The sequence below is a fragment of the Macaca mulatta genome, chromosome 16 (genome assembly GCF_049350105.2).
Source record: "Macaca mulatta isolate MMU2019108-1 chromosome 16, T2T-MMU8v2.0, whole genome shotgun sequence".
NCBI lineage: Eukaryota > Metazoa > Chordata > Mammalia > Primates > Cercopithecidae > Macaca > Macaca mulatta.
The window spans coordinates 60,263,316-60,278,588 of NC_133421.1; the positions used below are offsets into that span (position 1 = coordinate 60,263,316).

General features: G+C 44.3%; 1 protein-coding gene across 13 annotated transcripts in view; it reads left to right on the forward strand.

Annotated features, from left to right (window-relative positions):
• Nucleotides 1-15,273, forward strand: part of FAM117A (family with sequence similarity 117 member A) — an 81,937-nt gene that overhangs the window by 44,594 nt on the left and 22,070 nt on the right. For 10 of the 13 annotated variants that reach the window (XM_077971239.1, XM_077971241.1, XM_077971236.1 and 7 more), the window contains one exon: nucleotides 14,527-14,696. The exons of 2 other annotated variants lie outside the window; for them this stretch is intronic. Coding sequence is in view for 5 of the 11 variants with exons in the window: in XM_001094993.5 (XP_001094993.1) it covers nucleotides 14,527-14,696 (170 nt within the window). In the remaining 6 variants the exon portion in view is untranslated. Of the gene's footprint in view, nucleotides 1-14,501; nucleotides 14,697-15,273 lie in introns of all 13 variants that reach the window. One more of the 13 variants, XM_077971242.1, reaches the window with a different exon arrangement.

A 15,273-nucleotide genomic window follows, 5' to 3' on the forward strand; every position in this document is an offset into this window, starting at 1 on the left:
CTTGCCCCAGATAATAGCATGGGTTCTGAGCTTTCAATTTAGCTGATTGGTCAGTAGCCATCTCTTATTTACCCTTTAATAGTTGGGGAATTCTAGAACTAGAGGAGGCCCAAACTCATCTGGGTACAGTCTCCTGTCTTCAAGGGTAAATACTGAGACAGCTGGCGATGTGTAATTATCTCTTCCTGAGACTGTTCAGAGGCAGAGTCTAGCCACCCTCATTCAACCTTTTATCTATCTAGCTAGACTCTCTCTTATTCTAACTAAAGCCATTTTACTGTCCTTTATGTTTGCACCCGCAAGGAAGACTACTGATAAATTCTAATTCATTTTCCTTCCCCCCTGGGATCAAGCTACCCTCCATTTAGCCATTTTTACCTCTCTCTCTGGGATCTCACTGGTTTCTGCATTCCTTTTGAAGAGCAATCATGACAAACCGTTGCCGAGGGACTACTTGGCTGTGTATATCTGAGGTTATATCCTACTCCAGCCATGTTTCTGGACTTATAGGAAGCTCTTAATTCTGCCTATAGTCTTAGTCTTGCTCCTGGGATGACATGACACTTCTTAATTTAGTTTAGTATCTTGATTCTACCTTGTATTAACTTACATCTTGTGAGTTTCGGTTCCTTGCCTCTGCCTTATCCATGCTTTTATTTCTTGCCTACCTTCAGTCCCCCAAATTAGAAGTCCAGTGACCCAGTTGAATTTGGCTATAACCTGCCAATGTTGAAACGCTAAAGGGTTTAGGTCCTTGCTGAGGAGTGAATTGAATTTGTCTTCCTCAATGAAGCCAGTATTTTTTTTCTTACAACTTTATTTTGGAAAATTTCAAACCTACAGAAAAGTTAGAAGCACAATGTCTACCTATTTATCTTTCACCTAGACCCACTGATAACTTTTGCCACAATGGTCTCATCTCTCTTTTCTCTTTCTGTTTATATATATGTGTGTCTAGACATACCCACATATGCACTTTTTTGGGTGCACAATTTGACAGTAAGTTGCAATTATCATGACATTTGTCACCTCATAACAGTGGCATTTGAGAATAAAAACATCCTTTTCCATAATCGTAATACCATCATTATACGTAATGAAATGACATCATCTATTAGGTTGGTGCAAAAGTAATTGTGGCTTTGCCAAAGGCAGAAATGGACTAGAGATGTCATCTAGTCCATTTTCAAATTTTCCCTTTGATGGTTCTTGTTTTTGATCAGAACCCAGCCAAAGTCCCCTTTTGGTTATGTCTGTTTTATTTATTTATTTATTTATTTATTTTTTTTTTTGAGACGGAGTCTCGCTCTGTCGCCCAGGCTGGAGTGCAGTGGCCGCATCTCAGCTCACTGCAAGCTCCGCCTCCCGGGTCTACGCCATTCTCCTGCCTCAGCCTCCCAAGTAGCTGGGACTACAGGCGCCTGCCACCTCACCCGGCTAGTTTTTTGTATTTTTTAGTAGAGACGGGGTTTCACTGTATTAGCCAGGCTGGTCTCGATCTCCTGACCTTGTGATCCGCCCGTCTCGGCCTCCCAAAGTGCTGGGATTACAGGCTTGAGCCACCGTGCCCGGCCGGTTATGTCTGTTTTAAAAGTCTCTCAATCTGGAACTACTTCCCACTCCTGTTTCTTGTCTTGTTGTATTTATTTTTTATGACTAACATTTTGAAAAGTGAGCATCAGTTGTCTCTAGTTGTCCCACACTGGATTTTTCTGTTTCCTCATGGTGTATCTAACTTGCTCCTATATCCCATGTATTTCCTGTAAATGGGAAGTTAGATCTGGGACCTGATTAGATTCAGGTTAAACATTTCTGACAAGAACATCTCATGGGTAAAGCTATGTACTTCATAAAATGTCACTTTAGGCGATACATAATGCCAGAATGTCCACTGCTAGTCAGGCTCAGTTGGATCACTTGAGGTGGTATGGTAGCCCCCAGGCTATAAAAGTACATTATTCTCTTTGTAAGTGGTTTCTGGGGTAATACTTTGGGATTATATAAATCTTCTGTTTCCTATGACCTTTGACCCAGCAGTGTTGGCATCTATTGAGAACTCTTCCTGATAGAGATATTACTCTGGGAGTTGTATAAAGCCAGTTCTGAATTAACACTAATAGATGTGAGTGTTGACATGAGCAGTTCAAAAGAAGAATACCCAAAAAATTGTCTTTTGGCCTTTGAAATCACTGGAGGGACGGCAACAAAATGGGACCATCAAATTCTGTCAATGTTTGTAGGTTTTTAACTTGAGTATCAGTTGCTAAAACATATACCATCAGCCCTCTGCATCTGTGGGTTCTGCATCTGTGGGTATTACCAACTGAGTATCAAAAATACTTGGACAAAATTGTACAGACTTAATTTTTCTTGTTATTTCTTTTTTCTTTCTTTTTTTTTTTTTTCTTTTCTTTTTGAGACAGAGTCTGGCTCTGTCACCCAGGCTGGAGTGCAGTGATGCGATCACAGCTCACTGCAGCTTTGACTTCCTTGACTCAAGCAATCCTCCCACCTCAGCCTCCAGAGTAGCTAGCCCTGTAAGCACATACCATCACACCTGGTTAATTTTTAAAATTTTTTGTAGAGACATGGTTTCTTTATGTTGCCCAGGCTGGTCTCAAACTCCTGGACTCAAGTGATCCTCCTGCCCCAGTCTCCCAAAGTGCGGGATGACAGGTGTGAGCCACCATGCCTGGTTTCTTGTCATTATTTCTTAATACAGTATGACAACTATTTATATAGCATTTACATTATATTAGGTATTATAAGTAATCTAGCAATAAAGTGTGAGATTGCAGGGAGGCCGGGCAAGGTGGCTCACACCTATAATCCCAGCACTTTGGGAGGCCAAAGCACAAGAATCGCTTGAGCCCAGGAGTTCGAGACCAGCCTAGGCAACATAGAGAGATCCTGTCTCTACGAAAAAATTTAAAAGTTAGCTAGGCAAAGTAGTTTGCACCTGTTGTCCCAGCTACCCGAGAGGCTCAGGTGGGTCATGCCTGTAATCCCAGCACTTTGCAAGGCCAAGGAGGGAGAATCACTTGAGCCCAGGAGCTTGAGGTTGCAGTGAACTGTGATCATGTCACTGCACACCAGCCTGGGCAACAGAGCAAAACCCCGAATCAGAAGAAAAATAAATAAACAAATAATAAAGTATATGGGAGGATGTGCTTAGTCCATATGCAAATACTGCACTGTTTTATATGAAGGACTTGAGCATCCATAGCTTTTGGTATCTGCAGGAGGTCCTGAAACCAATCCTCCACGGATGCCGAGTGATGACTGTATGCTGCTGTCTGGCAGTTTAAGTCAGGGAGAAGGCAAGCTGAATGGAGCCAAAAATAAGTCATGGTTTGTTCATAAAGCAGAAATTATTTTGATTATCTCAAAGTTATCTCTAATCCTGTTCTGATTTCATTTTCCTTCTTTCACTTGCTTTCTACCTTCCTCACTAGAAAAGGGACCCCCCCCCACCTTTTTTTTTTTTAAAGACAGGGTCTCACTGTCACCCAGACTGGAGTGCAGTGGCATAATCATAGCTCACTGCAGCCTCAACCTCTCGGGCTCAAGCAATCCTCCCAACCTCAGCCTCCCCAGTATCTGGGACTACAGGCATGTCATGCCCCCATGCCAGCTAATAAAAATTTTTTTCTTTTTTGTTTTTCTTTTCTCTTTTTTTTATTTTTTTTGAAACGGAGTCTCACTCTGTGCCCAGGCTGGAGTGCAGTGGCGCAATCTCGGCTCACTGCAAGCCCCACCTCCCGGGTTCACGCCATTCTTCTGCCTCAGCCCCCCGAGTAGCTAGGTCTACAGGTGCCCGCCACCACGCCTGGCTAATTTTTTTGTATTTTTAGTAGAGACGGGCTTTCACTGTGTTAGCCAGAATGGTCTCGAGCTCCTGACCTCGTGATCTGCCTGCCTTGACCTCCCAAAGTGCTGGGATTACAGGCGTGAGCCACCGCGCCCAGCCTATTTTTTCTTTTTTGTAGAGGTGGAGTCTCGCTATGTTGCCCAGGCTGGTCTCAAGCTCCTGGACTCAAGTGATTCTCCTGTCTTGGCCTCCCAAAGTGCTGGACTTACTGGTAGGAGCCACCACACCTGGCCAATCCCTCATTTAAAAATTGTCTTCCTACCTTGGCCCACCCAACATGCCCAGTGGGTATACTAGTGTTCCGGAGACCCAGGTGTGATCATCCTGTTTCCAGCAAGGGAAAGGAATAGAACCCTTCCAACCCATGGAATAGTTCCTGAACCAAGGGTGCCAGGAGGTCGTGACATAGTTGCGTCTGACAACAAAACACAGGGTAGGAAATGTACTTTCAGAAATCTTCTGTTTGGGTAATAAAAGGTCTCAGTTTGCTCTGTGACCTTGGAGAAATCAGTTCACCTCTCTGCAGGGGGGTGTGTCATAGGCCCTGCATCACCTTGGAAGCTCAACTCCCTCATCCATAAGAGAATCCGTGAGCTTGTGGGGGTGCACATATCCAGAACAGAAATCAGAGTACAGTTTCAATCATAGTTGTCCTTTTGTAGGATTTTTTGTCTTTGAACTTCCCTAATCTTTGTTTTTCCTTCACCTTACTTAAAACACTACCTAGGAGCTGACTGGGCTTCATGATTTCTTTCCCACTTGATGGGAATCAGATTCCTGTGAGAAGTGAAGATATGAAGGGTTTATGCCTGTCCTTTGAGTTTAAAATAGCCGTCCAGGAATCCATCACTCCCAAATAACCGTGGAGTAAGGATTTTTTTTTTTTTTTTTTAGAGATAGGGGGCTAGGCTATGTGCTATTTATGCTATTCTTGCAAAGGCCATGGAGATCCCAAAGGAAAGTATGTTCCAATCTGTAACTGCTAGTGTTTTGTTTTTAAAATGTTGAAATCCTACAGAACTCCTCTTCAGAGAATTCAGATAAAAGGTGAAAAGTTCACACCACTTCCTTTTCTTCTAACTGCAGCTTCTTAAGAATTGAACAAATGTCTAAGTAACTGCTGTCTACTCTTTTTATATACACACATAGACTTTGGGTTCACCCTTTTTCTCCTTGCTGTTACAAAGAACCAATGTATTCCTTATTTTTTTTCTCACAATGACATCTCCAGAAGGGTTTCTCTTGGCCTGTCTCTCCAGCTGCCTACAGATGTGGTCTGCATCTTGGGAAGTTGGACATACAGCCAGAAATGCTTTCAATGGCTCTCACTTAAGCTGTACACTTAAATATGGAGTCAGTAATTGAGAGCCTGGCTGAGAAGTTTTTCATGTGTGTATAAATATCGTCACTCTTTTTTTTATTTGGGGTAGTCTTATTGGTAGGGATAACATGGGGTGTTATCATTTTTCTTCTTTCTTTCTAATGTAGTTTCTTTAGTTGCTTCTACTTGTTAAGGATAGCTATTGAAAGAAGTGTTGTTGAAAGAAGTGTTTGGAGCTCCAGATTTAATTTTTTCAGCTGGGATGGATGGGGTCTCCTTGGGCTTTCCAAGGAGGGCTTCTAACTCTTGTACAGTCATATTGGAAATTTCAGTTTCACCACAACTTCCCCACAAACCCACCTATCCCTAGTTAAGCAGTTAAGCAGCACTGGACCACAGGGAGCTCAGAAGATGGCCTGCCCTGTTTAATCCCAACAAATGTGCTGAAATAGAAAAATAATCCCTGTGAAGCTGCTAGGAGGAACTTCCCCTGCTTACTGCAAATCTGTTATTGGGGAAATGTTTAGAAATTCTGAATCTCTATTTTACTTTGTTCTTCTACTCCAGATTAACATTTCCCTCTAACAGAAATGCTGCATCACAACTAGGACAGGACAGGACAGGACAGGACAGGACAGGATCTGTGTCTAACCATGCTGCTCTGACCCTGCCTGCTTCTCCTCCTTAAGTGAAGATCACTGACTGAAAAAAAAAAAAACAGGTTGTACACAAGCATGTGTAATATGACCTCATTTTACTAAAAATACATATGCAGGCTCGTGCATGGAGAGAGATCAGGATTGGTGAGCACAGTGGTGATCTCTGAGTGGGGGCATGCATAGTTGGTCATTTTCAGTTTTTGTTTATCTGCATTTTCTTCTTTCTTCTAACATGTGTGTAGTTTCTCTTATTATAATAAGAGTTGTTTTCTCTTTAAGGGGAGAGGTGAGATCAAAAAAATGAAAATAAAAAATAAAAACAAAAAACAGGGGAAATGAGAAGACTGTGCTAATAATGCTTCAAGTTTTGATGCCATGAGAAAATGACTCATAGCTTGTTTGTTGAACCAGCTAGTTGTTGAGTTTTTGCCATGTGTAAGATCTCATTGGCTGCCTCTCTCATTTTCCTTCTGTAGTCCTTCTTGGGTATTTTGGGATGACTACGATGGGTGGAGAGTAGCCTTGTCTTTATTTCACAGGCTTTTCTCTCCTATATCACCTCAAAGATAGTGAAATAAGTAGAGCATGCCCCCTAGATGCCCAGCCAGAACCCACTGGTCAGGGGCTTGTTTCCCCTTGTAAATTGCTAAGCCTCTACCCCACAGTCTCTCTCTGGTCACGCTGAGAAGAGCGTCGTGCCTGGTAGCCTGGCACTCAGAGATCAGTTGCATCAGCCTTGCTCACTTCAATCTCATCAGCAGGTTCCTGTCTTACTCCTCCAGTGTTTATCACAGACAGATGGCTCGTAGTGAGTGCTCAAAATCTGCTTACCAAGGGCATCAGTCTGCTGCAGTGTGCCTGGCCCATCATTTGCTCATTGTCTTATCTGTCATTTGTGTGCCTTCTTCCGTGTTGGCTTTCCTCCAACAGGCAGATACTTGACCGCTGGCCCTCTCCACTTATATAGCTCCCTCTCCCTAAAGCCATACTAGTGTAGCAGTTGGGAGACAGGACCAAGTGGCTCTGGAAGATAGCACCTAAGGCTTCTTATCTCCTGTGTGTGCTGTTTTGTTTTGTTTTTTCCATTTGCCGTTGCCCAAGAACCAAAGCATCCGCCATTGCTCAGCTGCATGGTGAAATGGCCTGGCTTGGTGCCAGGTGCTTCACCAGGTGGTTGGGCCGTGGAGGCTGCTGCATGCGATGGGCTGATAATACCCCACGGTGCTGTAAACAGGACACTCCACCCTCCTGCAACCACCCAGCTAGTGCCCCAACAGCCTGCTGCTTTGTCATGGCCTGTCATGATATGGGCTTCTCTTCTCTGATAGGGAAGCCTATTGTCATATTTCCCTCCCCTATTTCCTAAATCTGAGAGGGGTACTTTCCAGAAATGAAACCAGTTCATCTTCCAACCACAAGCAACCGTTGTGACTTCTCAATGCTGCTTCTCCTTTAACAATAATCACACAAGTGCAGGGCAGAACCCGATGCCCAGATCTTTCCGGTATGCCCATGGAGGATAAACCCAAGAGCCTCTATCTCAACTAGGCTCACCTAGAAGATTTCTTAGGGGACGTTCCCTATTCAGGTCAATCTCATTGGGCAGCAGAACTTAAGTGTTGACCTGAAGCTGCTGATGCCCCAGTCTGCAAGCAGCTTTATATTCTACCCTGCATCACTTATTCCTGGGTTGGACAGTCACTAATAAAGGAAAGGGCTTTGACATTAAAAATGGGCATCTTCCCAGGGGCCCAGGAGAGTGTAGGTCCATGGATACAGGGTCTAGGGCTTACTCTGCATGTCTTTGGGTAGTCTCCTCTTTCCGGACTCCTTCACCTACACCTTCAATCCTAAAGGACATTAATTGATTTGACATAATCTAACTAAGGCTTCAAAGTGCATTTGCATCTCTTCATTTCTTTACAACATCCCTCAGAGGTAACTTAGGCCAGGACTATGCCAGAGGGAGAGCAAGCCCAGTGAGGTTGGGTGGCATTGGCTGTAGTCAGACCTACCCTCCCCACCTCTTAGCTCCTACTAGATATCCAGGGGGGACATGCTGCATCAGCCTGCAGCCCCTTCAAGGATGGCACAAGACATGTCAGTGTTTCATTTTGGCTTTGGTTTGTGTTGCATTTGGGGGAAACTGACACCTTGGTTTTTGCATTTGGGGGAAACTGACACCTTGGTTTAGCCCTTAGCCAATTTTGATGTCCAAAGAAGCAGGTGCTTACCAAACCACTTGCGAGGAGGTTTGTGAAATAAGTGGTAGTTTTTTTTTTAACTATTAAAATCTAATTTTTTTTTTTAAAAGTCCCCTCCCTTATTTCCTAGGCTTAAAGGAAATATGGTATTTTAGTCTCCTCAAAAGAGCTGGGACATGCCAAGAATTTGGAGATTTAGGAGGGTAGTGGAGCCTTGCTAAGGACTCTGAGACAGAAGGTAATTCTGTCATCTCGTGGCCAGCAAGGTGCTGTGCCAGCACCCTGCGCCAGGATGTGGCCTCTGTGGAAATAAGGCTGAGACCCAGCTGTCTCTTCATTTAAGGAAAAGAAACTGAGGCAAGTCCTCTTGTTTGATTTAGATGTAGTGAGATCCTTGCATGTCTGCCAGGGGAGAGCGAGTCAGGGGCTGCAGTTTCTGGATTGGGGTTTCCTTGGTTTCTCCTCAATCCTTTTCACTCCCTCATTTTTTTTCCCTTTGTATTTCTTTTCTGCTATTTGTGTGACTTTTTTTTTTTTTTTTTGAGATGGAGTCTCGCTCTGTCGCCCAGGCTGGAGTGCAGTGGCGCGATCTCGGCTCACTGCAAGCTCCGCCTCCCGGGTTCACGCCATTCTCCTGCCTCAGCCTCCCGAGTAGCTGGGACTACAGGCGCCCACAACCGCGCCCAGCTAATTTTTTGTATTTTTAGTAGAGACGGGGTTTCACCGTGGTCTCGATCTCCTGACCTTGTGATCCGCCCGCCTCGGCCTCCCAAAGTGCTGGGATTACAGGCGTGAGCCACCGCGCCCGGCCCTGTGTGACTTTTTTTGTACATGGAGGAACAAGTCGGGACCCGCCAAGTCCAGAGTCTTAATGGATAACTGGTCAGAGGGAGCCGGAAAGAATGTAGAGTTTACCAAAATGCGTTGGTTGGATTCTCACATCACATTCCAGGATTTTGGGTGCTCCCAAGCCCTGTGAGTACTGGGAGCAAAGTACCACCTATGACTATTGTCCTAGAGATTAGACTCATTGAATAGGGTAGGATATGAAGAGTGATGGAAACGAATATAAAATGGGTTAAAGTTATCCCTAGGAGATAATAGAGTCCTTTACTTCACGTTTCAAAGACTTCCTCAAGAAACAAACAAAAGCAAAACAAAAAGTAGGTCATTGGAAACAATAGGATTGGGCCTGCCATCTCCTCCATTAGGTGCTAAAAAGAAGCTATTAATAAAAAATCTATTCATCCTAGGTGTCTAGGCAGGTGTCCCAGCAGCCTCAGAGGGTGTCCCTGATAGAAGAGGGATGTGAGCCTCGGTGAGTGGTTGGAAGACTGATTTAGGAGGAAGGAGGCTTGGATTTAGATGTGGGACTGCTGCACACTTACAGAGTGAAGGAGACTAATCAGAGACTAAGCTTCTTTGTGCCTTAGTCTTCCTTAACAGTCTTTCCCTGTCCCCTTTTACAGCTGACAGGAGAGTAAAAGATTACAGCACACTAAAGTACTTTGTGAGGATGGGACAAAACTTGAAAGCACAACATAAACATGAGATAGCTTTAGGGTCTCAGTAAGGAAAGAATCTAAAAGAGATTTTTGCATTGACTTCAGATGAGGGGATGGGAGAAGTAGCTCCAGGAAACCTTTCTCCTGTCACTTATCCCTCAGCCCTGGAGTCCTACTCCTTTTCCTTTGAAACAGTGATGAAGCAGCCTTTAGGATGATGAGATCCTACCCCTTATGCCAATCACTTGCTCGTCCGTGGCCCATCTGCCTCTTTGGTTATCTGTCATGTAATTTTGTAAATCCGCTTTCTAGAGTCCCTGCCTCATCACTGGACTCTAACAGACAGTTTTGGAGGACAGCATTTTGGCCTGAGCTGGCTGCTGATGTGGGTCAGAAGCTCCCAGAAATATCTGGATTGCTACCTTTTGATTTTAAACCCAGGTTAGGAAAATGAGTGGTTGAAATGCTGGTGTAGAGATAAAGTTGCACGTTTAACCCAGCGTACCTGTCACCAACTTACTAGGCAACAAGGTTGGAGGAAGGGTAAGAAAGGTTGGGCCTTCCTGAGCCTCAGAGAGAGAAAAAAAGACAAGCAGCTATGGGATCTTTACCCCAAGTGGGTGTGTTAAGCACGCATGCAAAGTCAGAACCCCTGGTAAAAGTAGAGCCAGTTGACCCTTCTTGTGAAGGTTTTTCAATTTTATTCAAATACTTAGGTGCCTGCCAATTGCCAGCCCTATGCTTTAGACATTGTGGGGGATACATAGAGCCCGCCCTTGGCCTCAGGCTGTTTGAGTTACAAATACCCTATTCCTTAAGAGAAGGTGCTCATTACTAGAAGAGTACAAAGTACTGAGGAAACAGAAAATTCCAAGACATTGCTTCCAGGGGATTCCAGTGGATGCAGAAGGCTTGGTGGAGTGGAGGCAGTAAGGCTGGTCCTGACAGACGAACAGATTTTAACCCTGGGCCCATGCAAAACCTCAGAGGAGGGAAGGCTTGGGACATGGGTGGGAAATGGTATGCAGTATAGTTTGTCTGAGATTTAGCGACTTTGAGGAAGAGTGAGGTGTAAAGGACAGGTAAGTGGGACCACATGAAGGCTTTACCTCCATCTTTGAAAGAGAGCCTTTGAAGAGGTTTAATCTAGGAATGTTAAGATCATTTAAAATGATGTGTTTTACATCAATATATATTGATTTGGAAAGATGTTTATAAGGTAAAAACATATACCAAAACAATATGTAGAGTATGATCTCATTTTAAATTGTAAAGCATGTATACACACACACCCACACACACAGAAGAGGTAAGACCTGTAAGTTTATATTTCTCATAGCATTGGTTATCTCTGGGTGTTGAGAGTTGAGGGTTTTTTTTTTCTGTTTGTTTATATTTATATATTTCCTGACTTTTCTACAGTTCACACTTACTGTTGTAGTTATAAATTATTCACTTGTTTTTTTTTTTTTTTTGAGACGGAGTCTCGCTGTGTCTCCCAGGCTGGAGTGCAGTGGCGTGATCTCGGCTCACTGCAAGCTCCGCCTCCCGGGTTCCCGCCATTCTCCCGCCTCAGCCTCCCAAGTAGCTGAGACTACAGGCGCCCGCCACCACGCCCGGCTAGTTTTTTGTATTTTTAGTAGAGACGGGGTTTCACCATGTTAGCCAGGATAGTCTCGATCTCCTGACCGCGTGATCCACCGGCCTCGGCCTCCCAAAGTGCTGGGATTACAGGCTTGAGCCACCGCGCCCGGCCAAATTATTCACTTGTTTTAAATAAGCACATATATGATGGCTGAGTGAGATGATGTAGAACTATGCCAGGGATTAGATAAAAACACACAGTAAAAGTTGGCCATATAGTAACATTTTTGATATCCAAATTGGAGAGGAATCCCTCAAATGTTCAAAAATACAGGAATGGGTTGGGTGTGGTGGCTCATGCCTGTAATCCCAGCACTTTGGGAGGCCGAGGCAGGAGAATCACTTGAGCCCAGGAGTTCAAGACCAGCCTGGGCAACACAGCGAGACCTGACTCAAAAAAGACAAAGGAAAAAGAAAAGACAAAAATACGGGAATGGCTAAGCAAACTAGTGTGCATCAACCTGGAGGAATATTATACAGTCTTTTAAAATAACAAATATGTAGATCGTTAATACATGGGAAAAGGTATATGAAATAGGTGGAACCAGGCAGAACATAATGTAGCACATTTCCTACTGATTACAACTATGGCAAAATGTATGTAATGCTTCAATGAATTTGGAGAATGGAGGTAGTGTTGTTAGTGTCCTTTTTTTTTTCATTTTTTCTTGAGATGGAGTCTTGCTCTGTTGCCCAGGCTGGAGTGCAGTGGCATGATCTCAGCTCACTGTAACCTCCACCTCCTGGGTTCAAGCAATTCTCCTGTCTCAGCCTCCCGAGTAGCTGGGATTACAGGTGCACACCATCACGCCTGGCTAATTTTTGTATTTTTAGTAGAGACGAGGTTTCACCGTATTGGTATGTTAGTTTCTTTTTTTTTTTTTTAACTGTAGTAAAATATATACTTACTATTTTAACCATAAAAGCTTATGTTCACTGGCATTACATACATTTACAGTGTTGTGCAACCATAACCAGGGTCCACTTCTAGAACCTGAATTTCATCATCCCAGAGACTGTGTATCCATTAAACAGTAACTCCTACTCCTCCTCCTCCTCTTAAGCCCTTGGTAAAGTCTATTCTATTTTTTTTGTCCCTATGAATTTGCCTATTCTAGATACCTCAAGAAAAACACAGTATTTGTCCTTTTGTCTTGCTTACTTAACTCAGCCTCATCTGTATTGTAGCGTGTGTCAGAATTGCCTTCCTTTTGAAGACTGAATAGTATTCCACAGTATGGACATGGTGCATTTGTTTGTTCATGGATGCTTAGGTTGCTCCCACCTTTTGGCTATTGTGAAAAATGCTTCAAGTCCCTGCTTTTGGTTCTTTGTGGGTATATACCTAGGAGTGGAATTGCTGGGTCATATGGTAATTCTATGTTTCACTTTTTGAGGAACTGCCAACCTTTTAGTGTCTTTTTAATATAAAGTTCTTCAGGTTTATTTATACCTCCTAGTTCTTTTTGCTGTGCTAAATACACATGAATTATTAAGGGATTACTACAGATGTGAAAGCATTTTGTTCTGTTTAAAAGAAAGAGCCTTTATATATATATATATATATATATATTTTTTTTTTTTTTTTTTTTTTTTTTTTTTGAGACAGAGTCTTGCTCTGTCGCCCAGGCTGGGGTGCAGTGGCCGGATCTCAGCTCACTGCAAGCTCCGCCTCCCGGGTTTACGCCATTCTCCTGCCTCAGCCTCCCGAGTAGCTGGGACTACAAGCGCCCGCCACCTCGCCCGGCTAGTTTTTTGTATTTTTTAGTAGAGACGGGGTTTCACCGTGTTAGCCAGGATGGTCTCGATCTCCTGACCTCGTGATCCGCCCGTCTCGGCCTCCCAAAGTGCTGGGATTACAGGCTTGAGCCACCGCGCCCGGCCTATTTTTTTTTTTTTTTTTTTTTTTTTGAGAGACAGAATCTTGCTCTGTTGCCCAGGCTGGAGTGTGGTAGCGTGGTCTCGGCTTACTACAAGCTCCGCCTCCCAGGTTCACGCCATTCTCCTGCCTCGGCCTTGCAAGTAGCTGGGACTACAGGCGCCTGCTACCATGCCTGGCTAATTTTTTTGTATTTTTAGTAGAGACGGGGTTTCACCGTGTTAGCCAGGATGGTCTCGATCTCCTGACCTCATGATCCGCCTGCCTTGACCTCCCAAAGTGCTGTGGTTACAGGCATCAGCCACTGCGCCCGGCCATAGATCTTAAGATAGTAGAGTGTTTTGAATGTGGCCATGGAAAACAGGGTCAACTTAGATGATTGCAACTTCCAAATGATTCCAGTACGCTTACATTTTTATCCACAGTTTCAACTTTTACCTCCTTCTAGAAAGCTTTAACCAAAGTAAAAATAAATGAATGGATTTATTTATTTAATTTATTGTTTGAGACAGAGTCTTCCTCTGTTACCCAGGCTGGAGTGCAGTGGTGCAATCTTGGCTTACTGCAGCTTCCACCTCCCAGGTTCAACCAATTCCGTGCCTCAGCCTCCTGAGTAGCTGGGATTACAGGCACCTGCCACTATTCCTGGCTAATTTTTGTATTTTTGGTAGAGACGGGGTTTCACCATGTTAGCCAGGCTGGTCTCAAACTCCTGACCTCAAGTGACCTGCCCGCCTCCCATAGTGCTGGGATTACAAGCGTGAGCCACCACCTATGAATGGATTTATAATTGCTTTATTTTTGTCCCATTTATATAGAAATCAAAGACAGAGGAGACAACCAAAAAATTTGGATGTTTCCGTAAACTAGATTCCTCAATCCTCGATAATTGAAAGTAGTTCCAATATGTCAGCCACCGGGGTTCCCCAGGGAGCTAACCAGTCCTGAAGGAAGTACGAAGAGGAACAGGAGGCCTTCAGTTAAGGGGATGAATTTGTGCAGTGCCTAAGCCCTGCAAAGGTGCTGGAGGAAGAAGGGCAGGAGATAAAAGACAGAAGAAAATTTGTTTTTTATCCACTTAGAGTTTTATCTTTAATGATGGGAAACAGTGCTGCTCTCAGGAAACTCAGTGTGGAGATCTAGGAGTTCATGGTTCATAGTCCATTAGGGGTAGGAAAAGGATAGAGGACATTTAAAAAGTAATGTCCAAGTCCAAAGTAAAATGGTATAAATTGTTTCCCATGATAAAGGCTGCTGAGTAGGTCAGGAAAGCTCTTGTCAGACCATATGTGCTGTTTCAGGCTGCTTCAAATTCTTTTAGGACAGTGGTGGGTATGAGTGAAGATTGGGCAGGCAGGCCACATCTCTTAGAGGAGGAAGGTGATTGCCACGTCTCCTTCCTCCATGCTGATGGCAAGGTGTGCGGGCTGTGTTCTCTTGTAGCCAGCGTCCCATGCTCGGTGGCCCCAGAAAAGTCAGTGTCTAGGCCTCAGCCACTTCAGGTCCGGCGTACATTCTCCCTGGACACCATCCTCAGCTCCTACCTTCTGGGCCAGTGGCCACGAGATGCTGATGGGGCCTTCACCTGCTGCACCAATGACAAGGCCACCCAGGTAATGAAGCTCTCTCCTGATGGGATAAGGGATAAGGATGGGGTGGGAGAGCTGGCTGAGGAGGCCTTTGGTCTTCCTCAAATCATTGCGATAATTTGTCTTGGGTTTTGGTTGTACATATTATCCACGTAATGTCTTATCTTCCTGAGACAGAGTCTCCTTTTGTCACCCAGGCTGGAGTGCAGTGGTGCAATCTTGGCTGACTGCAACCTCTGCCTCCCGGGTTCAAGTGATTTTCGTGCCTCATCCTCCCAAGTGGCTGGGATTACAGGTGCCTGCCACCACACCCTGCTAATTTACCACCCTGTTTTTCTTTGTAAACATACACGGAAATGAGTTTGCATTCCACCTGCCTGGTGGAAGAGAGAAGTCAATCTGGGTTTTTCAGTTTAGCTTTGAGTATTTGTGTTGGTGTAATCAACAGCTGACTTTAGAGTTTATTCTAGCTTTTTAAAAAATTAAGATTTAGGCCGGGTGCAGTGACTCACACCTATAATCTCAGCACTTTGGGAGGCCTAGGCAGGCGGATCACCTGAGGTCAAGAGCTCGAAACTAGCCTGGCTAACATGGCAAAACC